Source organism: Lissotriton helveticus, chromosome 10 (genome assembly GCF_964261635.1).
Source record: "Lissotriton helveticus chromosome 10, aLisHel1.1, whole genome shotgun sequence".
Taxonomy (NCBI): domain Eukaryota; kingdom Metazoa; phylum Chordata; class Amphibia; order Caudata; family Salamandridae; genus Lissotriton; species Lissotriton helveticus.
In genome coordinates, this window is record NC_136071.1 from 528,993,389 (window position 1) to 529,017,557 (window position 24,169).

General features: G+C 45.2%; 2 protein-coding genes across 3 annotated transcripts in view; both read right to left on the reverse strand.

Moving 5' to 3' along the window:
- Positions 1-24,169, reverse strand: part of RHBDF1 (rhomboid 5 homolog 1) — a 488,528-nt gene that overhangs the window by 345,633 nt on the left and 118,726 nt on the right. The window lies entirely within an intron of this gene.
- On the reverse strand, positions 15,887-16,433 carry LOC144784052 (small ribosomal subunit protein uS5). Its single transcript, XM_078662747.1, has 2 exons — positions 16,425-16,433; positions 15,887-16,342 (listed from the first exon to the last, which is right to left on the reverse strand). The coding sequence occupies exons 1-2, from the start codon at positions 16,431-16,433 to the stop codon at positions 15,887-15,889; spliced, it is 465 nt and encodes a 154-aa protein (XP_078518873.1).

Consider the following 24,169-nt stretch of genomic DNA (forward strand, 5'->3'; position numbering starts at 1 on the left):
TGTGGAAGCTGGGTGCCTGGAAGGAGTACACTCCGCTCAGGTAGCCGAGATTATTGCCTTGACACGTGCTTGCTTGGCAAGCAATCAAATTCGAGTCACCATATACACCGACAGCCAATATGGTTATGGGGTGGTTCATGATTACGGGCAGTTATGGTCTCAAAGAGGGTTCATGACCTCTTCAGGCTCTCCCATTCGCAATGGAGAGTTTGTGCGCCTGTTGTTAGAGGCGTTGCAATGCCCAGCAGGTATCGCAGTTGTAAAGTGCACCGCACATACCAGAAATGAGGACTTCGTTTCGAAAGGCAATAGATATGCTGATGAAGTTGCGCGGTATTGCGCAGAACAAGGGTACTCTTTCACAGAGGTGGAAGTGGGTGGAATAAATGTAAGAACTGAATTAGCCATGATATTGGAAACTGTTGATACTTGGGATGAACTGTCAAACATGCAAGAAAATGCTCCTGATTTTGAAAAAGAAACATGGGAAAAGGCAGGATGTGTAATGGGTGAGTCCCATTTTTGGGTCTCAGCAGACGGCAGAGCAGTGTTGCCCAATGAGATGGTGAGTCCAATGGCCAGACTCATACATGGTCCCGTACACTTAGGGAGAGATGCTATGCTGAGAGTGTTTAGACAGACTTGGTACAATCCTAAGTTTCGAATAGCAGCAGAAGCAGTGTGTCAGCGTTGTGTGACCTGTCAGCAGCTGAACGTAGGGAAAAGAACACCAGTTGCACTGAGTCACATAGGAAGGTCTGGAGGTCCATTCAATCGAATGCAGATAGATTTCATTGAAATGCCGAGATGCAACCGCCTCCGCTATGTCCTGGTGGTTGTTTGTGTGTTCTCCAGATGGGTTGAGGCATACCCTACACGTAGGTGCGACACCCTCACAGTGGCCAAGTTACTGCTTAGGGAACTCATTCCGCGCTTCGGGGTGCCGGCCTCTTTGGAATCAGATAGGGGAACGCATTTCAATAGCGAGCTTGTGAAGATGATTTGTGCAGCTTTAAATATCGATCAGAAGTTGCATTGTAGTTACCGACCAGAAGCCTCAGGAATTGTGGAGCAGATCAATGGCACGATCAAAGCCCGAATTGCCAAGGTGTGCTCCTCAACGACCCTGAGTTGGCCTGACGCCCTGCCATTGGTTCTCATGAGCCTTCGTAGTACCCCAGACAGAAGAACGGGGTTGTCACCCCATGAGGTGTTAATGGGGAGAGCAATGAGGCTGCCATCTGTCCCAACTACTGCACTGTTAAATATCACAGATGATATGATCCTGGACTATTGTAAGGGGCTGTCTGACGCCATTCGTTCTGTGTCCCTTCAGGTGCAGGCTGCCGAGGTTCCATCGTGCCAGGGCCCGTGCCATGACCTGTATCCTGGGGACTGGGTCCTGGTGAAAAAACATGTGAGAAGAAGCTGCTTGGATGTTCGTTGGCGTGGGCCCTTCCAGATCATCTTGATTGCGAATACGGCTGTGAAGGTGGGAGGCCTGCCCAATTGGATCCACGCGTCACATACGCGAAGGGTTCCAGCACCTCGGGAAGAAACAGCTCCTCTCTCGGATAGACGTCCAGCAGAGGACCGAGAAGCCATAGAGGGGGCTAGCCAAGCTGAAGAGGTGCCAGCGGAAGCAGGGAACGAGTCTGACCAAGCTGAGGACGGTCAGTACAACAGCGAAACAGACGACGCTACAGAAGGAGAAAGTAGCTGGGAGTACGAGTCAGACACTGACAGGTCTGACAGAGAGCGAGAGCAGACAAGAAGGAGAAGGAGTAGAAGGGCACGTGGAGAAGCTAATTGGCCGCAAAGAAGGAGTTCTAGCCTGAGGTCAACTCCAGAGGTAACCCTTCCTCCGATATCAGAAGACTCAGACCCGGAAGAAGGTGCTCAGGGCGCTGAAGCACCGGACCGAAGAAGGTCGAGAAGAGTGCGTGTGCCTAACAGAAGATACTCCACTCCTGAGTGGACATATCTGGCGACAAATGTCTGTGAAACAGGAGACAGGGAGGATTCGAGCGGTGGTGGTGTCCAGTTCTGAGCCCATCGTCACCGTGGAAATACGACTGTTGGTACCCGGAGTCGAACAAGAAGGGTCACTAACATTCATGCTCCCCAGACCTCCCCGCCTCAGCAAGTTAAAACACATGTTTCTTTCAGAATTGCAATTCCCCGACTTTGGTACAACGATAACAGCACATGAAGAGCACAATCTTCGTTTGGAAATACTGAACTTTGCTATCGAAGCTGCAGGCACAGGCTTGATAGTAGACTGTTAAAGGACTTTGTAAATAAAGTGAACAGAAAAAAGAAGATTACCTAGCGCCCAGGAAGCAGAGAATTTTAGGGAACTTCCCTTGAGTTGATGGAGAAGGGCTAGGGTTGTCTTTATTGAACTGTTAAAGGACTTTTGCGAAAAAGGTTGTCAGCTTCCAGTTGTGTGGATTCTAAAGACAAAAAGGGAAAAAAAGAGACTGTAAAGGAACGAGAGGAAAAGAACTTTTTGCTAAGATAAGAGAGAGCCATATTGTCTGACGAAATGGAAGCCGGCACCCAGAACCGCAGAGCTAAATGTATAATAGGTACACTAATAGTAGGAGTGATAATATTAATAGCTTTAGTGGTAACAATTTCTTATGTAAAGGGACATGAGGAAGAGGCGAAGGTAACTGATGTGAAATCTGTAGAAACGCTTACACCCACTGTTGCTGGTGAGAAAAGGGAAAACATTCAAGAGAAAGCGTTATTAGCTGCAGAAGCCCGCAGGTTACACGTAGATGAGTCCCAAGGAGACTTTAGGTCAAATGCTTATGCTAAACTCTTATATGAATACGTGGATGCCATGGAGGTTAAGGACTGTTATGTCTGCATGCAGTTGCCGGCGTCTGTAGATGAAGGCATTAGATACCATCACCTCCCGCTGACATATGGCATTACATGTAGCTTATTGCTTAGTATATTTTATGAGAGAGATAGTTTTGAATACTATTTCTCCAACTATGATTCAGTGTTGCCAGAAGTCCCAAATTATAAGCAGATGAACAAATGGGACTACTGGAAGAGTGAAGACAGATTGGCCAAATTCTTCATTCCTTGGATTACCTTAGATACTTCACATGCCCGTAGAAATAACCTGACATGCAAGGTGTCAGAAGTCGAGAAGAAGTTCATAGGGCAGGTGGATGATCGTTACCGGAGACAAAAGATTTTGAAAAAATCAGGACAATGGAAAACAGATTGGACCGAGGAAGAGAAGGCACACAAGAGAAAGGGTAGTAGTGGTCCAATAGCTTTAGATAAGACGCAGAGAGGAAAGCTATGTCTTCACCGAGCCAAAACGTATTATGAAAATGTATACGTGGGAGAAGTCGACTGTGAACATGCTTTCAATATAGAGTACTATACTAAGGATTTCCTGAAGGGAATGCAAGTGATTCCAAATGTGTATTTTGTATGTGGAAGAAATGCTTACGTGCGACTACCTGACAACTGGTATGGATCATGTTACCTAGCAATTGTCTTCCCCAAAATATATCATGCACAAGACTTAGTGATCATCGAGGGCAAGACATCATCAAGGGGAAAGAGAGATGTAGGAGATGCAGAAATGGTTGGAGATGTCTTTTGAGCTATGTTCCCTCTTTTGGGAGTAATCCTTAATGATGTTAAAATTAGACGACTGGCAACAGTTGTCGACAGGTTGTCTGCCAGCACTGCTCAGTCCTTAATGCTGGTAGAAGGAGAGATGCAATCGATAAGGGCTATGGTTCTTCAGAACCGTCTTGCGTTAGATGTCCTACTAGCAAAAGAGGGCGGAGTCTGTAAGGCTTTGAAGGTCCAGGAATGTTGTACTTACATTCCAGACAATTCAAAGCCCCTTGAGAAAGTTATTAGGAACATAACTAATATTCACAAGGAGATCGAAGACTTGAGTAGAGAAAATGTCTGGGAAAAGGTGGGCCACGGAATGAGTGAAGTTGGAGGGTGGATTTCCACCATAGGCAAAAGCTTTGTGTGGTATATACTAAAACCTATCATCATAATATTGATCTGTGGGATTATATTGTGGGGATTGGTGAGGGTATTCAAATGGTACAGAGCAAGAAGGTCAGAAAGGGCCCAAAGAGAACAGCTGCAGAGATTGGCTGCCATACAAGATAATCAGTACAGGAGTCTGAGGGCTCTGGAAGCGCAGAGACAAATTATGCCAGCAATAACTGCAGTTTAAATGTTAGTGATGACCCCGAGAGGTCATCAAAGGGGGGAACTGAGAGAGCGCAAACTGACCTAAATGTATGAGTGCATCACACTTACCTGTAGTAAGCATAAATCATGAGGAGAAATGCCATGAGTGCTAGTAGTATCTGAAATTATATTCTGAATGTATAGCTAATGTAGAGATTTAAGTAGAAGTGGAACTAATACAGAAATGTGTGACACTATATGATTTTATTAGATGTGATTATTCCTGAATTCATGTCGTGTAGCTGCTAAAATGTAAGATGGCATGTGGTAAAGCGCAGAATGTGGTAGGCCTCAGGGCCAAAGCTAGAAAGTGTTTCTTTTCACGACATAGATTGAAATAATGTTTTGGCCATTGCATTAATGGGCCATGATTTATAGATGTGTTTACTGAATAATAGAATAAGAGTATTAACATGCTTTAATTAATGAAGAAGTTGAATGCTATAATCATTATGAGAAATGCTGTGGGCCTGAATTATTTTAAACATTGATTTATACGTACATGTCTGGGCTGAGAAATGTTGCAAGCCTTTTTGGAAGTCTATGAGAGTTGGGTTCTTGGCTGCAGATATCTGTCTGCAAAGGAAAAGGGGGGATCCAATTATAAATGAATGAATAGAGGTCTGTTCAGTAGACGGCCCAGACATGGAGGAGGGTTCCGGAATGTTTAAGGGGTATCAGCGGGCCGGAGAAGAGTCTGAGAAGCAAGGTCAACTCCAACGTACGAGGCCCAATACAAAGCAGCATGGAAAAAGCCAGAAGCTACACCACGTGAGAGGCGTCTCACGAGGGGCGTCTCAAATGTTGTTGACTGTTTTGTATTAGGGACAGCACCCCTGGGTGGAGTTAGAGCAGATACCTGAGGACCCTTTAGAGAGCGGATGGGTAGGCAGAGAGGGGTCATGACTGGAGAACTATAGGTTTTCACCAAGAGACTTAGAGTGAGTGACTTCCCTTGGGGGTCATTCACTGCTGACACCTTCGTTAGGTTGGGATTTGGTTAAGTAGGGATACCATCTAGAGCAGGGTAGGGACAGCCTAACCTGTGCGTTTTCCTCCAACTTAAATGAAGGAGAGATATGCGTCAATGCTGATAGCTTTATTATTCTTAGAACTTGTGTTAGTGATTTCCGTTGCTCGTCTGAGGGCTTTCAGAGAGCACATGTATGTAGTTGGACCTGTGTATCTCGTGAATCTCATTCTGAGATGCCTGTATTTGCAGCTTATCATATCTTTACAATAAACTTTTGAAAGCTAGAAGTTGTTTGTGATCTTTGGGAACAGAGTCCTTTATTGGGTGAACTAACTTGCAGAGAGGTGCACTTTCTTCCTCAAAGACAGGCAATAAAGGTTCAGTCGACCAGATCGAGGTTTGGATCAATAGTGATAAGGTATCGATCAAAATCTCGCCCTTCCATATGTATGTATGAATGATTGAGGTACGACTGTGATATAATTGAAGTTAGAATGCTTGATTGATTTTATTGTTTTCTTTTTGTGTCCGATTTTTCGATTTTGCACTGAAATGTTCTGTCCTTTAAACAATGTATGTTGATATTTGACCTATATGCATTTTGAAATGATTATGTAAAATAAAAAGAGTTATTGAATAGCTTGCCCCATCTTTGATAAGATTTCCTTGTTTTGGGTGTTAGAATGAGAAGATAAATAGAGGATCAGTATTGGCACCTCTCCTTGTTGTTTAGTTACTCCGGCTCAGCCTTACTGATTAGAGCCAACCCCAGTTGTTTTGTATTGTAAATACGGCGCATCCATGGTGGCGCAAGGGCTTCTCAGGGTGGTGCAGGGAAAGTGACGCATCTCTACAGATGCATCACTTTTTTGTAAATCTGCCCCTATAAGTCCAAAGGGCAGAAGAGGGAAAGGATGTGGCGCAACAGTTAGAGCAGCTAACTTTGGAGCTGGAGAACTAAGTTCAAGTCTCAGCGTTGTCTCAGCTTCCTGTGATTCTGGGCAAATCACTAAATCTCCCTGTGCCTACTAAAAATGGATGCGTCCCTAGGTAACGTAACTGGTGTTCATGTAAAGCAGTACAATACCTTCGAGTCAAGTTTGCACTATAGGAAAATTGTTTTACAGCCAATGCACCCAAAAGGAGGAGCCTCCCCAAAAAGAGGCTGTAGCGGTGAGCAGCCTTGTCTGGGTGCCATTTCTAGTAATATCAAGCAAAAGCTGTCAGCATGCATGTGGTAAAAAGTAAGCCATATTATATAAGCATAATAAGTCTCCCTTTCATGCTTCTCTTCTCCTCATGCTCCATGTTGCTCTCTGTTGCCCGTGTACTTTTCCCCACCGCCAATAATCTGTATTGCGCACTCTCTCATGTGTTTCTCTCCTCGCCCTGTGTTCTCTCGCCCATGTGTATTTGAACCAGTCATCCATGTTGCTCCCTTCCTAGTGTACTTCTTGTACTCTCTCCCCTGCCCGCCTTTAGTTTTATTTAATTTCCCTCACTCCCTGCCCACTACCCATCGCTACACCCACCGGGCCCTCTGTGGCACCAGAACCCTTTGCGGATGGATTGCCTTTCTTTTATATTTAGAGGTCCCGGCAACTGCTCTTTGCTACTGGTCCGCTTCACAGTGCCTTTTAGCACTTTCCATCTTGGATCAGTAGATTAAAGACCCCAAAGAAAATGGCTCCAGCGTCTCCATAAAAGAGTTTAGTTCAAACTCTTATTGACAACTTTTAGAGCCCATCGTCATCTAAGGTCCAGGATATCTTTCAGCAAGATTTAGGCCTCATACCACTGTAAGAACACTAAGGTCTACCACTGCAAATTTTCTCAGTGTTCCAGCATTCAAATTAGCCACTAGAGGCGGAAGATCAGCAACTGTCTTGGGAGCAAAAGCCTGGAACAGTATGCCTATGGAGATCAGAGCTATTGAACAGGAGGGGCAGTTTAGAAAACTGTTAAAGATGTGGATATTTGGACTATCAGATGCTTGCTGTCAAAAGCTAATTTAGGTTTATGTCATCCATTTGATCTGTTGTTGCCTATAGCACCAGGAGACTCCGTCAGGAGTGGCAGTTCGCGCTCTACAAAACTACTTTTCATTTCATTTCATGGTGCTAGCATGCATATGCATTGAAACATAGGCACACATACACCACCACGCATGGACTTGCCGGCGTCATGATGCAACTTCATTATTTTTTTCCCCCATGGTGCTGCACAGCATCGGCGAAACCACTTCTCTTTTTCTTCAGCTATGCAGCATTCAGGGAAAAGCTTGGCAAACCCTATATATAGGTCAACTAGGTGATACCTATAGGCTGGGGTTAAAGTGGGATGAAAGAACTGGGGGGTCTCTCAAAGGTGCGTGGTCGATGTAATTAAGTGTTTGGCTTAAAAACACCTGCATAAAAATCTGTGCTTAGTATAGTATACTGCCCAACTAGTATTTTGCTGCTTCTGTCATTCCATCCAGAAAGGGTCGGATTGGTAAGGCGGGCACTCGTGCAATGGCTGAGGGGCCAGTTTCCGAGTTCCCGCTGTGGGCTGCTTTTTTGGGCAGCCTGGGGCCGATTTGGGCGATGTCTGTGTTGTTCGGATGTCGTCAGCGGCCCAGTGGGTGCCTGAGTGGCCTTTCTGAAGGCAGATGGGCGTCCATTACTTCCCTTTTATCAAAGGGCAGAGGTGTCACTTTCTTTCTCTCGCTGGGCCGGCCTATTAATGTATGCATATTGAGCGGAGGAAGGGGCCTGAGCAGAAGTGGCTTTACTTGTTTTCAGATGTGTTTCATCAGTGTGAACTAATCTGTGCATTTTTTTTATCTAAGTAAAGTTAAGAAAATATACCTCTGTTAGAGACGCCCCCCCCCCCCTTCTTTTTATAAAACTTCACCGCAGAAGTGTTTTGCGGAGAGGCAATATGCAAATGAGGGCCACTTTTTTTTGCGTGCCCGGGGCCGATTTTTAATCCCAATCCAACCCTGATGATCCAGATATATAATCCAACAGGTAACATTACACCTACAACAAGCCATGACTATTCACTTTGTCGATGGTTGTTAGTTGCATAAGATAAAAGCAACAACTATGGCTTCGTTGTATATAACACTGAAAATGATTCAGTTCTGAAATAATGAGACTGTGCAAGACCTATAATGTGTCTCTTTGAAGTTACGTCAGAGGCAGTGAAGGGTGGTGCTGATGCAAAGTTAGGATTTTTTTCACCCTGCCAGTGAGGGCAAAGTTGGAGAGCCTGATAAGGACCCGTCTCAGCACCTGCTTTTTAGAACTGCCGTTGCTGAGGACCGGCAGGATCCGGCCCACTTAACCACTTCCGTGCTGATGACGGAACCGCTCCGTCATCAGCCGCGGTAGCGCTGTGCTGATGACGAAGCGGTTCCATCATGGCCCGCCCGACGCGCCTGCGCGGCGCTGATTTCGCGCCTGCGCGGCGCGTTCTATTGAGCGGGCGGGGCCATGACAGAACCGCTCTGTCATCAGCACAGCTCAACCGAGGCTGGTGACGGAGCGGTTCCGTCACCAGCATGGGCGCGCCGCGCGGGCCCCCCGCCCCCTTAGCGCTGCGGCGGAATAGCCGCCGCAGCGAAGGTGTTAAAGCCCTGCCTCTAGGCTTTGCCAATACTTGTTTAAGGGTGGTGTTCCCCTTTAAGGTATTAAATATTAAGCATGTTTACTCCTGCTCGAACATCTCGGCAAGATGCGTTTGAATTTAAGCCACGCTGAACTGAAACAAATGTAACACTGTGTACACCCATTTATGCAAAGCTTCCTGTGGGACTTTTCTTGAGAAACCTTTAAGTGGCCGTCTTGAAAGTAATTAATGTAAACAGAAGAACCGGCTCTGCGGGTTTCAGGGAAAGCAAGGCCGCGCGCAGAGGCTCTGCCAGCCTCCTGTGATCTCCAGCAAACACCAGGTTATTAAGAAGCAAGAAAAAAACACATACTGAGCCGGTTCTGTGAGAGACGTGTGCGCTGAGAGGACTTGTAGACATGCGTAGGTTTGTTTTTATTAAAAAAATGCAAATGTGGCGATTTAGAACTTGAACAACGATGAATATGCCTAATTCATTCATCTTCTCCTGAATACATCTGGCGTTTTCCTTGTTTCCTGGGGAAAGGTGACGGGATTCGTGCACCAATGACATTACGAGGGCTCGCCTACTTGTCTTTTATGATATATCACCCCTCCCCCGCCCAAACTTAAGAGGAACTGTTTAATAAAAATGTTATTGTCCCGATCTAGAGAATAAGACTCTGGAATTTGGCCGGGTTATGCCTGAGATCATCACCCATAGGCTCCTCACCTTCTGGGGGCAGTGAGGGGGCCTTTCTTGTGGCATTTTTTAGCCCCCCCCCTCAAATTAAAAAATATGAGTTCGCTTTCGCATTACTGGGGTGCCACTGGGCCTGTCTCCTCACATAAAGGCAAATAGATAATAGGTGTTTAATTTTTGGGGTTGTTCACCTACAGCTCTCTGGGAAATGGAAGGAGTTACTGAGGGACATAGACTGTGGCAATAGCAAGGAAGTAGCAAACAGACAAGATGATGGACGGAGTGCTGAAACTTTTCAACCACCCACCACCAGTCACAGATCTGGGTCTATTGCTCACTATGCCTCCGCACTTTGGACCCAGCAATGTTCAAATCAGTCTGGACCCTGCTACTCATGGGAACAGTCCAGCTCGAGTTGCTAAGCCAAGCCATCCCTGGACCAGAAACAAGCATCCTGGGACTGGTTCAGGGGTATCACCCCTCATCAGCCAGGCTAGCTTGAAAGTGTTATATGTACCGATGCTTAAGTTATATGTATCAGAAAAGATAAAATGCAATAAAGATATTTAAAAAAAAAAATAATCAACCAGGCTAGCTTGAATCCAGTGGCACACGAGCAAGGGACCCACACCTGGGCATGCCACTTACGGCAAACTTAGCAAACACAACAAAATGATGGACTGAGTGATGAAACTTTTCAACCACTCATCCCCAGTAACAGATGTGGATTCAGTCCATCATTATTTTGCTCACTATGCCTCCTCAGTTCAGTTGCAGCCATATGCATATCAGTCTTGACCCTGCTCGTCATGGGAACAGTCGAGCCTGAACTGTAAAGCCAGGCCCTCCTTGGACCGGAAACAAGCATGCTGGGACTGGTTTCAGGGTATTACCCCTTATAAGCCAGGCTAGCTTGGATCAAGTGGAACAGTGAGCAAGGGACCCATCTCTGGGCATAGCAAGCAAGTTGCAGGCTGTGCTCTGCAAAGTTTATTTTCTCTACCTCAGGGTCTGATTTGGTATAGGTGCCATTTTGTTTAGGGAACTTGCTGGTAGAAAAACATATTTGCGGGTACCCATTTACATTCTTTTAGATTACAGTGGGCTTAGAGCCTGCCCATTTCTTGCCATTGCATGGTTTCCTTGTCGCTCTCATTTGCTTGCTTCTAATTCATCCAGTGGCGTAGCAAGGTCAGGTGGTACCCTGTGCGGAAATTTCTTGTCGCCCCCGGCTTGACAAAATGGCAAACATATGTCTATATTTTTGCCATGTTGTCCCCCCCCCCTCCCCCCCCCCCTCAGTGATGACACTTGTCACCCCTGGCTTGACAAAATGGCAAAACTGTGTTTAAAAACACTTATTTTTACCATTTTGTCACCCACTCAGCGATGACACCTGGGGCGGCCTGAACTCACCGCACCCCCTTCCTATGCCACTGAATTCATAAGCTTTCCTAGGCTTCCTTTCCCCTTCTCTGGAGAATGGATACATTACTGTGATCGCACACTGCTTGTTTTTCAGGTGCTACTTTTTTTTGTTGATTTAAGCACTCTACAAGAGTGTGTGTTTCTGCCTCGTGTATCCACTACAAGTTTTTCCCCATTTCCTTTGTGCCAACCCTATGTTGTATGTGTGCTTCTCCAGGCCTTTTGACGGCTCCGTTGTCCGCGTGCTTATCCCTTTGCTTGCCCAAGCACCTTTCGTCTACCCTCACATACCCGTGATCTTGCCTCAGTTCCTCCTGCCCACCCTCTGCTGTCTACACGCCTGCTCCAGCCCCTGCTGCCCACCCTCTGTTGTCCGTGTTCTCCCCATCCCCTCTCACCAGTCTTTTCCCTCCACCCATGCTCTTCTCTTCCGTACTCCCTCCGTGTTGACACGTTCCCCAGTCCACACCTCCTTTGTTTGGGGAATGGGTATGGGTATGAAGCATGGGTGGCAAGGACGGACGAGAGGGGAAAGGGAGCACATGGCTAAAAAATGTTTTAAAAATACGCTATTACCCACCCAGCGCATTAGAGCACTTTTTTGTTATCTTTAGCCATGCTGCACAGCAACCACACTGCTGAGCTGCATGGCTACACATCATTGCTAAAGTCGGCAATGCCCATGCTGTACAGGCTTTGGCAAAACAAGTAGGTCTCAATGGCAAGACCTTTTCTCTTTGCCCAGGACTTTAAGTGGGATGAAAAAACTGGGGGGGGAGTCTCTCATAGGGGCATGGCCGACGTCATTAAGGACGTTGCTTAAAACACAAGCTAAAAATCTGTTCTTAGCATTGTGTGCTGCCCCACTGGTATTTTGCTGTTTCTGTCACTGCATCCAGATATATAACACAACAAGTAACATTACACCTACAACAAGCCAGGACTATTGGCTTTGTCAATGGTTGTATATTGCATAAGATAAATCAGCAACAACTATGACTTTTGCATATAATATTGAAAATGCCTCCGATCTTGTGAGTGAGGATGTGGCATAAGTCTAGATCTGCCGACTTTAAAGCTGAGAAAGCAGGCTCGAGCCTGACGGACGTCGGCTCAACATCCAGTGATTCAAAACATGAAAATATCCTTGTGTAATATAACTTGTGCTCAGGTGAAGTGTTCCAAGTTTGCGCTATATAAAACTGAAAAATGAGTCTATTTGAAATTACATCAAAAGCAGTGATGGCTGGTACTATTCCAGAGCTGTTTTTTTTCCACCCTGAGAGTAAACATGGAAAGCCCAATAGGGACCCATTTCGGCACCTGCTTTTAAGAACTGCCGGTGCTGAGCACCGGCAGGACCCGGCCCACTTAAAGCCCTGGCTTTGCCAAACTTTCTCTTTATTTACCCACCCCCACTTCGCCCCTCAACACATTCATTTCTACAGCCTTGCTATTACTATCATGCCTTCCCATAGTCATTACACATCTGCTAGTTTTATAACACTGAACACAGGCTAGGTTAAGACAGTGCTAAGCCCATGGTTTATCGAGCTGCTCAAATACGTAGCCTGGTCCTGCGTGCCTTTCTGTCATCACTTCCACATCCGGGATTTTCTGACAGCGGTTGGGCGCACTTTTTCACACGTGGAATCATTTTAAATACATCACGAGCGCCAGCCAAATACCTTGCATTTGCCTACCCTTTGAACGGCCGCCCAGGCAAATATGCCATCCAAGCGATTCGGTCGGAGCCTTAATGTCTGGCCATTTCTTGGAGACAGAGCGCTGTGGAATCACACGCTTGCTTTTCATCACCTTGGCACAGAAATGAGAGGCAGAGGTCATCCGATTTTGTCCTTGGCACACTGGTATCCCAGATCCATGGTCAAAAGTATATCTTGTGTTGAATGCAGGGCATTTTAGTTTCAGAAATGTGCATTTCTGCCTAAAATTCCATGACCAATAATAGTATACATGACATTTTAGAACCGGAAAATGGGAGATTTCGAAAAAGAAATTGTTGAAATGTCGTTTCTCCATTGACGCTCATTGAACTAGAGAACATTTTAGGCGGGATCCAGAAAAAATGAAGCAATTTTTGGCTTCAAAATGGCGAGCCTCCTGTCCGAATTTGGGGCCAGATGTATGACCAATTTTAGCATGCGCAAACGTGTTAGCGACTCGTTTGAGCACGCTAAAATTGTTATGGCCATGTACTAACACAATTTTACGGGTTGCAAATGAATTGCAACTCGCTAAAAAGTGTTTAGAGACTCGCTATTTAGAAGGGGCGTTCCCTTCCAAATAGCGACTCTCTAACCCATGTACGAATGATTTGCCACCACAATTGCACTCACAAAACACTTGCAAATTACCATTCTCTTCAAGAGGGCATTTTGCGATGCAGTGCGCGCTACGAAATTCGTTTTATTAATTAAATTGTGTACTTACCTGCAATTATCCATAAGCTGGTTTTTAGCACCCTCCGCCCTGCCCCTCCCCGCCTCCCTGCCTCACCGTAACTCCCTCCACGGGCCGCGGCTGCATAGAGTAATGGGCCATCCCACTTCGGCCATTGGCTAACTTCATAGTGAGTGACAGCATTCTGCCCGTTTTTAAGCCGCGCATTCACACATAAAGTAGTTCCTTTCAGTACCTAGGATCACCACAACATTGTTTGCTTTTTGATATCAAACACATATTTTAGCTTTTAGCCAATGTTTTCTTAAGATTGATGAGGGCCTGGCAGCTCCTCCAAAAATAATGTTTTACAAAAAGATGATAAACCCAAAAGGTTGGTAGCGAACACCAGATCTATTGGCTAATCCAAAGCTTCTTTAATAGTTATTTTTAGAGCCTTCACTAGCAACAAAATGAATAGTAAAACATACAAGCAATCGAGGGTAAAGCCAAAAATAACAGAGTGAGTTGATCAAACTGTAGAAGAACTCCATCATTTCAAATTACTGCAACGTAAACACAGCTGTATAAACTGAGAACATACAGGAATACATAAGATGCATCAGACAATATAAATGACGCATCGCAGTATAAACAATCATTTAGTAAACATCTATGACTTTGCTTCTAGGATGCTGAGGCTCAAACAAACCACAGTTGCTGGTTGCTGGATTTACCATATCAGGCTGACATATGTATACTTTTAGAGTAGACGCAAGAGTCCCAGTTTACCCTCAGTCACAGCCCTAACAAGCCGCTTTTAAATAGCTGCTAATGTTTTTAAGTAATGAGACATCAATAGATGCCAGTGGAGAGGAAGGGATGAAAGCTTTTAGGTCTCACCACTCATACTCTGAGCCGCAATGCTGTATTCAGTGTACTACACAAACCAGTTCCATCTCCTTTACTTTCCTTTTAAGGTCTCATCTACAGACAGCTTCGAGCTGTCTGTCATGGAAGACCTATAGTACACACTACTATTACTTTTAGGGGGTGTTCTGGCAGCCCACTGCTTACAAGTGGTAGGCTTTATTGTTACTCTCATTTCCTTGATTCGTATTCAATCAGTTTCCTTCCTCTCCTTGAGTTTATTCTTCCATCATCTGTTCTTTTGACTTTTGTCGCCCAACGTTGCCAGGGTATGCCCAGACGTGAGTCCCGTGCTCACTGTGCCACTGGATTCAAACTAGCCTGGCTGATGAGGAGTAATACCCAAAACCTGGTCACACAATGCTTTTTCCGGTCCAGGGAGGACCTGGCGTGGCAGTTTCAGGCTGGACTGTTCCCACGAGGAAAAGAGTAAAGACTGATTTCCATATGGGTGGGTCTAAACGGGGGTGGCGTGGTGAGCATAAAACAATGGATTAAGCCCAGATCTGTGACTGGGGGTAAATATTTGCATTGTTCAGCATTCCATCCATCATCTGTTCTTTTTGCTTTTATCCCTCCCCGGGAGCATTACTTCTTTACCATCCTTCTGACTGTACGGTGTATATCCTTCCTCTGCTCACATTGAGGGAACTTCTTTTTTCTTTGCCTTTTACCGCTTCAAGGGAGTGCAAGTGTTTTCTTTGTTTCTCCCTCATGTGCTGCTTCTAAACTCAAATCTCAGCGCTCTTCATGTTGCCCCCTCCCAGTCCAGCTTGTACTTTGCCTTCACCACCCCTTCCTGTCCTGCTTGTTTTTTTATTTTTTCATTTTTACTTTTCCTACACAGCTCCTCTGTTGGTCTGCTGCTACTCCACTGCTCAATGGCACTTTACCTCTCTACCCCACTGACTATACCTGTGCTCCTCCCCTCCCTCCTCATCTTGTTCTTTTTTTAAAACATCTTTAATGGGCCCGCAGCACCAACTTGTTTGCGATATGCTGCTAAATGTACTTTTCACATTTTTCCATTTTTTTTAACTTAAAGCTCCATGATGGATGTCAACCATCTTGGAACGGTAAATTGAAACAAAAGACAAAACAGCTGCCACGTTATGGTGCATGTACATGCATGTGTGATGATGCATGTGAATGAATGCACAATAGCGCTCCCGCTATTGATGAAGAATATACGCATATGCATCATCACACGTTTTTAATTTGTTTGATATTTTTTGCCATTATTTTTCTGCATTAGTAATAAACATTTTTTTTCTTTTTGTCGATACTCAACATCATGAACAAAAAAAACATTGGCAAAGCCAATAGGTCTCCATTGCCAAAACCAATGGTTGTCCTGCAATGGCAGAGTGAAAACTCAGACTATTAAAGAGACAAAATCATTAAAATTAAGGCTTTCTCATATATGTTTCCAGGGCCACAGGTATTATGGGATTCTGTGGCTGTTGTGTTTTGGCATGATTATGGATTTACCACACTTGGCACATACCTGATTCAACACAAAAACTGTTTCTTTCTCAAAGGATACTTTTTTTTTTTTTTTTTTTAACAGTTCCAACTACTTTATTTTACAGCATAACATGTTATGTGGGGGTTGCGCCAGGAACAGCTGCTGCTTGGGTGTTCTGCACAGACACTCTGGTGTGCGTCTTGGCCAAGTGATTGGTGTATTCCTGGTATGGAGACTTGGTAAAGACAGTCTCCTTCCAGAGATCTGGGGTCAAGTAGCTGTAGGTCTTTGAGATAGCATCAAAGGTGGCCTTTGCAAAGTTGCCTAGCGTGGCTGTGCAGCCCCTAGCTGAGGTGTAACAGTCATCGATACCAGCCATCATCAGCAGTTTCTTGGGGACCGGCGCAGACACAATGCCAGTACCGCGGGGTGCAGGAATCAGACGCACAAAAACAGAACCACAGCGTCCAGTCACCTTACAAGGCACTGTATGGGGTTTGCCAATCTTATTACCCCAGTAACCTCGTCGCACAGGTACAATGGACAACTTGGCGAGAATGATCGCTCCACGAATAGCAGTAGCGACCTCCTTGGTTCAAAGGATACTTTTAAAAAGAGCACTGTAGGGGATGTGGTGCCGCCTCAACCCTTTGCAAATATTAACTGATTACCTTGTTCATTGTTCTTGTTAAACACGATAATAATGTGTTAAAATGGTAAATGAGCAAAATAATGCTGCCTCAGAAAGTGACAACAATAAGTGCTTAATTTGCATTTTCCAATTGCATAATTTAGTCACCGCTGCCATATAATTTGGTTCTCCGTTGCTAAATAATTCCTGTGGCCCTGTGTATCAGACCTCTTGATCAATCTAACACAGGTTAAGGGAAGACAGTGCTAAAAAGTCACATGATTTACTTAAGGATGCCAACAAACTGCCCAAATATTTGCTGGCAAATACTACTTTGTGCTCGCAGGGTTATCTGTAATTTTTTTTAACAACATAAAAAACATGAAAAGCCTACTGAGCATCAGATCTATGTTAGAAGTCTTTCATAAACATTTTCAATTTTACGAATAACACTTTTTTCCTCCTTCAAGTCTGGAAACCAGGGAGCTGGAGGCATAAAGTTGACAGACCATCTGTAACTATTGCTAATTTTGTGATCAAAGCGAAAAGAGAATGAAACATGTTTGGATCTAAAAATGCACTGGCATAAACTTAGATTCATGTTCATAAAACGGCTACAATTTTGAGTTACTCAATTTAGAGACTATAGGCCTTATTTATTAAAAGAGTTGCATCGCTGGGTGAAAACAGCAATGAGACACTTTTCATAGCGCTATCCTTGCGACACCATTAATGCTCTGTATTTACTGTATGGCTCTCTATATCACAAGGATTTACAAACACAACAGTATTGCTGACATACCTGTAGGTGCAAAATTGGCATATTGCTGGAGTGTGTCTGAAAACAGACGCAACTCCCATGTGAAAAGCCCTGCATCACTCCTTCTGCCTTCTTCAAGCAGGGGTAAGGATTTGACATACTGATGCCTTAGAAGTGTTGCAGTGAAATCTCATCCATTTCACTGCGTCACTTCTACGTGGCTTTCCTTCGTCGGAACGGCCACCCTGCATACATTATACCTGTCACAGGTGTAATGTAGCACAGGGGGTTTACTAAGTGGCGCATCTGGCTAGATGCGTCCATTTGTAAATACGGGCCTCATAAATGAGGACCTTTGTGTTTAAAATGCCTCTCTAATAACTCTATAACTTAGATAGTGTTAGATGCAGGGTAAAAGGTTGGAGTTTTACAAAAAAAGCTAAATCAAATGAAAATTGTAGCTGTTGAGAAATGTTCTTACAAAAGACATGAAGTGTGTGGTGGTGGAAGAAAGAGGCATGCGACAGAATCATGACTAGGCAGCCTTAGTAATTGGTAACCTGGCATTTGGCAGCACAAACAACGCGCTCCTAATACAAACAGTGGCCACTCCACTTTTTAGGTCTCATGGCGTCTACTGCACACATGCGCAGTCTCGCTTGCGAGATTTTATGATTTAAAGGGAGATTCACAAGCGGGCTTTAAGCCCTGCCCCTCTTTCCCATTGGCCGGCGTCACCCTTTTTTCGTAAATGGTGGCCGGCCATTGGGAAAGAGCTTGTGGTGACGTACAGTTTTACAGGTCCAAACAGATGGCCCCATAAAGAAGATAATAAACCTTTTATGCCAGCAGGAAGTCCGTCCAAGTGGGACGGCAGAAAAAGAGAAATGTCTACACGAGCGGTCGCATGGCAACATCTTTCCGAATCTAGAGGGAGGCTACAAAATGTGGCCCTCGAGTTAAATCATCCTGAAATCCGACTGCACATCTTCTCTGCCGACTCAAGTTAACTTTGTGCGGAAGAGAACAGGTAATGGGAAAGTCTGGCTCTGTACCCAGATGACATCATGAAAATAAAACACACGAGTATCTGAGTTACCGCTGAGCATCTGACCAACTTTAACCTCTGTATCGTTTCTTCACCAGTGACGAGAGCAGTGCAGCTGTCGACAGGAATGCATTGGGCGGTACCATGCGCCTTTCGAGGGGTCATGGTGCTTCTGTTCAGGGAGGTGGATATTTACTCAAAACAGGAAAAAACACAGCAAAACAACCCACTGTCAAAAGCAACAGGATGACTAAGAAATCTGTGGGCAGTTGCCCACCGTTCTAAATCTGTATGAGTCAAGTGTGACACCCACACTCGCCGCTGCACAGCCCGGCACCTCCTACACGCACAATATGCCACGACAGCCTCGTGCATCACGTGACACTCTCTCCGCATGCCCTTGCTCTGCCCTGGGCAGCCTGGGTGCATGTACACCGGTCCCCGGCACAGTTCGAGGCAGGTCCGAGCAGTCTGCCCATCCTTTGAGCACACAGGCCTGCCCCACCCATCTGCTCGCCCCTGAATGGCGCGTGGGCGCCGCCTGCGAGGGGGCAGAAGCCTCTGGGCTCTCCCTCCCCATGAGCTTCCATTGTATGAGCCATCACGCGCAGGCCTGCAACAGGAGAGGCGATCACGGCCCGAGCGCGGAAGGAACTGGATGCAGTGATGGGCAGTGAAGACCCCACTCACCTCGTCAGCCGGTTACCAGCCCCATGAGTGCAGAGTCGACTGTCAGTGCTGGACTCAATCCTCAGGAATCTCGTCTTCAGCAACACACAGTCTACAAATCATGCATTCCTCCATATTAAGGGCTGCCTCTGCAAAGGGTTTAAAACAATGCTGACTGGCTTGCTGAACTCCTGCAGAGACCATCTCCAGCATAGGGTTCTATTGTGGTCTTTAATTCATAATAGGAAAAACTGGGCTGAGACTCCTCACCAGAATACAACAGGTAATTCTATCCACACTAAAAGTTAAATAACGAATGTGTGACCACATGTGTACCTCCCTCCCACCACCCCTGAGCTTCAGGTCCAGGCCAAAGCAAATTAAATTCAACTCTCGCCTCCCTACGACCCTCACACCTTCCAGAAGTTCTGCTTGTTCTGAGGAGCAACAGGACTCATACAAGCCTAATCAATCAATCAATCAACCAAATTTGTAAAGCGCGCTACTTACCCGTAAGGGTTTCAAGGCGCTGGGGGGGGGGGGGGGGGGGGCTGCTACTGCTCGAAGAGCCAGGTCTTGAGGAGTCTTCTGAAGGCGAGTAGGTCTTGGGTCTGTCGCAGGTAGGTGGGTAGGGTGTTCCAAGTCTTGGATTGATTGATTGATTGACCAGTTGCAGTTCACAGCCAGTGCTGGTGTCAGTGGTGGTCTCAGGAAGCATTCTTGGTTAAAGCTATACACCAGAAAAGCCAGGCACAAGTGCACTGTGACAGGACAAAAGGATGCAACATAAGCAAGAGCGCCTGGTATTAAAGCCAGCTGGCAAAGATGAGAAAGGGAGATGCAAATTTGATTAGGCTTCGAAGGAGGCCACCTGCTATCCAATGGAGAATGTTCTTCACATTCGTGGTAAAAAGCCTTTCTCCTAACACAAATGCACACCTTTCTGCCAGTCACTCTTTGGTCATGACAGTGTAAAGCTTGTGTTCCTTCAAAATAAATGTAAAACAGATACTCTGTTTATAATTTACTTACAGTGGGTTTTGGATATGCCTGCTTCAATTTATTTTCTTTTTTCAGCCGTAAGCTTCAGACTTAATCAATCACATCTTGTCTCAGCTCTGTTGAATATTTCTTTCTGACATTAATGCTTTTTGGGTATATCCTTCTGCCTATAGCCGACTCATTGCTTTGCACAGCAAGGGTTATTACCTTACAAAAAAAGTATATTTTCTTTCTCCAATTTCCCTATATGCTGTTTCTTGTTGGTCCGCCCCACTCCTCCCTTCCACTTTCTCCTTTCTGTTGTACCTTCTGCTCCTCCCTCTCAGAGACTTCTCAACAGCCTCTGAAAAGAAACCTGGTCTAAAATGAAGGCTCTCTTCTTGCCTCCATTATAGTAGTGTTTTTCTTTCTGTTCGGGTTGGAGGTCGGATGGCAATGTAGCCTTTATTGTCCTTCAATTCTTCCAGTGTCATAAAAACGAAAGGAGAACTAGAATGACGGCTCCATTGCCATTAGACTTTCACTTCACACTGAAATAAAAAGGGGATGAGAAAAAGGCAAGGGAGCCTTCAACATAGTCCAGTTTTAATTTCTTAGATTAGTGGGGGTTTAATGTGCTAACACTGTTTCTCCATGCATTCGCATATTACAGCCAGACCTACAGGCTTTGAAAATGCTTGTTTTAGTTTAGTCAAAGTACAAAAGTCCACCCATCAACCTTTTGAAAAAACATTTGCATTTTTTATGGTACGGATGTACCAGTCAAAGGGTACATTATGGCCAGTTTGTTCTCGAGACAATGAAGAGCTGGAAGGTTGCCCTTTCTTCTAAGCCTTTCTCGTAGATAAAGTGAAACAAAAGGGGGTGGTTATGGACGGAGCATCTGAATCAATCAAACACTCACACCCAGTCAAAAGATCTGGGTTTAATCCATCACCGTTCTTTAGCCCACTCTGCCACCCCAGTTCAGACATGGCTATATGCAAATCAGTCTGACCCTGTGCCTCATGGGAACAGTCCAGCCCGAACTGGCAAGCCATGTCTTCCCAGGACCGGAAACAAGCTTCCGAGGACCGGTTTCTGGCATTCCAGCCGTCTTCAGCCCGGCTTGCTTGAATCAAGTGGCAAAGTGAGCAAGGGACTCACGTCTGAGCATACCCTGCCACACTTATGGCAGCCAAAAGCGGTACAAAAGGGGGTGGTTATGGACGGAGCATCTGAATCAATCAAACACTCACACCCAGTCAAAAGATCTGGGTTTAATCCATCACCGTTCTTTAGCCCACTCTGCCACCCCAGTTCAGACATGGCTATATGCAAATCAGTCTGACCCTGTGCCTCATGAGAACAGTCCAGCCCGAACTGCCAAGCCATGTCTTCCCTGGACCGGAAACAAGCTTCCGAGGACCGGTTTCTGGCATTCCAGCCATCTTCAGCCCGGCTTGCTTGAATCCAGTGGCAAAGTTAGCAAGGGACTCACGTCTGAGCATACCCTGCCACATTTATGGCGGCCAAAAGCGGTACAAAAGGGGGTGGTGATGGACGGAGCATCAGAACCAATCAAACACTCACACCCAGTCAAAAGATCCAGCAGTTCGGGCTGGACTGTTCCCATGAGGCACAGGGTCAGACTGATTTGCATATAGCCATGTCTGAACTGGGGTGGCTGAGTGGGCTAAAGAACGGTGATGGATCAAACCCAGATCTTTTGACTGGGTGTGAGTGTTTGATTGGTTCTGATGCTCCGTCCATCACCACCCGCTTTTGTACCGCTTTTGGCTGCCATAAGTGTGGCAGGGTATGCTCAGACGTGAGTCCCTTGCTCACTTTGCCACTGGATTCAAGCAAGCCGGGCTGAAGACGGCTGGAATGCCAGAAACCGTTCCTCGGAGGCTTGTTTCCGGTCCAGGGAGGGCATGGCTTGGCAGTTCGGGCTGGACTGTTCCCATGAGGCACATGGTCAGACTGATTTGCATATAGCCATGTCTGAACTGGGGTGGCAGAGTGGGCTAAAGAACGGTGATGGATCAAACCCAGATCTTTTGACTGGGTGTGAGTGTTTGATTGGTTCTGATGCTCCGTCCATCACCACCCCCTTTTGTACCGCTTTTGGCCGCCATAAGTGTGGCAGGGTATGCTCAGACGTGAGTCCCTTGCTCACTTTGCCACTGGATTCAAGCAAGCTGGGTTGAATACGGCTGGAATGCCAGAAACCGTTCCTCGGAGGCTTGTTTCCGGTCCAGGGAGGGCATGGCTTGGCAGTTCGGGCTGGACTGTTCCCCTGAGGCACAGGGTCAGACTGATTTGCATATAGCCATGTCTGAACTGGGGTGGCAGAGTGGGCTAAAGAACGGTGATGGATCAAACCCAGATCTTTTGACTGGGTGTGAGTGTTTGATTGGTTCTGATGCTCCGTCCATCACCACCCCCTTTTGTATCGTAGATAAAGTGAATGCTACAGGGGGAGGGGGGAGAAGGGGTAAAAGGGAACCTGTGAGGCCACTTTGGAAGTGTATGCAATAACATTACAGTGATTACACGGGAGACAAACATTCAAAGTATTACAAGATAGTGACTGGAAAATAATAAAACACGGTTGATCTTGCAGCTGGAAAAGTGCTGGGAGGGTCTCACCAAAAATACATCACTGTCAATAGTTGTATGTCACAACATTGAGTGAAAAAATATCATCCTTACAGAATTTCATGCCCAAAATAACAACAACCATAATATCGTGAAGGTAAGCATCTACAGGGAAATAGAAATGTATTATTCTTAACACCACATGTATGTACACTTAGGATATACATCCATTGTCAAGGTGCATGCATGCAGATTTAAGTAATCAATACTTACCAGCCTATACTTAATTTTACAATGTTATGGTAGCCAATATTTTTACCACAATATTCTGGGAGGACAACATTTTGAAAACAAGTAGTCCCACAGGCAATGCCTTTTATTTACGTGTTGGTTTTTAAAACATAAATGAAAGGCATTGTCATTTACAATGCCAATAGCTTAAACTCTCGCAAATGCAAGACCTATTGCATTGCAAATGCTTGTTTTTGTATGTGTTTTGTTTTTTGCAATTCAAGTAATGAAAATGCTAATTTATACTTTCCAGTGTAGCTTAAATTATGCATTGATCCATCTATGTTATTGTATCTTGTCCAGTTTAATTCCCAGGATTGCAAGATCCCTAGTATTCTCATGGTTGATATGACGACAGGGAAGCAAACTAACCAGGAAATAAATGACGGATAATACCAAACTGCCAATCCCCTGCTCGGTTTATCAATCTGATCTGCTGCCAGTGGTGCACATCGCTGTGCCTAAATTAAATTAAGTTAATTAATTTGTGGCTAATTTACAAAATGTAGTAACCATCACTTGGATGCTTTCCATGGCAATGTTCCACCTGTTCAAAACACCACTGGTTTATGAAATAGACTGAAGGAACTGAGATCTGGACCCAAGCCATGTTGGTATTTAGCTCCTCCTCCCTTGTTCTTCAAAGCCACCATCCCTATCAGTTGGGATTCTATTTGTTTTGCTTTACTCACAACTTCTGCTGGCTGAATAGTCATTGGTTCTCTTGATGGAAGGGTTGTGGAATGTTCAGGGAAGCTGACCCATTTTAGATGATCCCAAAGTTCAGGGTAGCACTAAGGTGTGCTAGATTCACTGTGCAACCAGAGATCCCAGTGAAGATGCCAAATTAATAATTATGCGCAGTTTGGCGGAAGCTTCAGGACTCTCAAAATCAAACAGGTTCACCAAAAGCTGGCCGCCCTGTTGCAAACTTGCAGGAAGGTGGTTTCGGGGACTGCTGACGCAGCAATACTCTTTGGAGTCCTTCTCCACCTTTAACAACCTCACTTAAATACCTCAATACAGCTTGTAGCAACACAGAAAAAACTGCATTTTAATATTTGTCCCCAATTAGAAGAGATGCAGCGTGAGTCCCAAAACTAATATTAGTGAATTTAAGTGGGATTTAAAAAATATATATTATCATTAGTTAAGACATTCTACACTGCCCCAAGTGGTTTGCTAAGTCTGAGTCTATATCACTCAGTACTGCCATGTGACAAGAGAAAATTCTTGAATTTCTTGTTTCAACTTTAAGAAAAAAAATGTTTTCCATAAATACGGAGGTTACGTCCCGAGTGGGACAAAGAAGCCAGACCTTGGCCATTAAAGAAGAATTTGAGACAGTTTTGTGACAGATACAACATTAACAGACCAATCAGTTGCAGTGTGCTCTGTCTGTACCTTTGACAACTCAATATTCATAGAAATG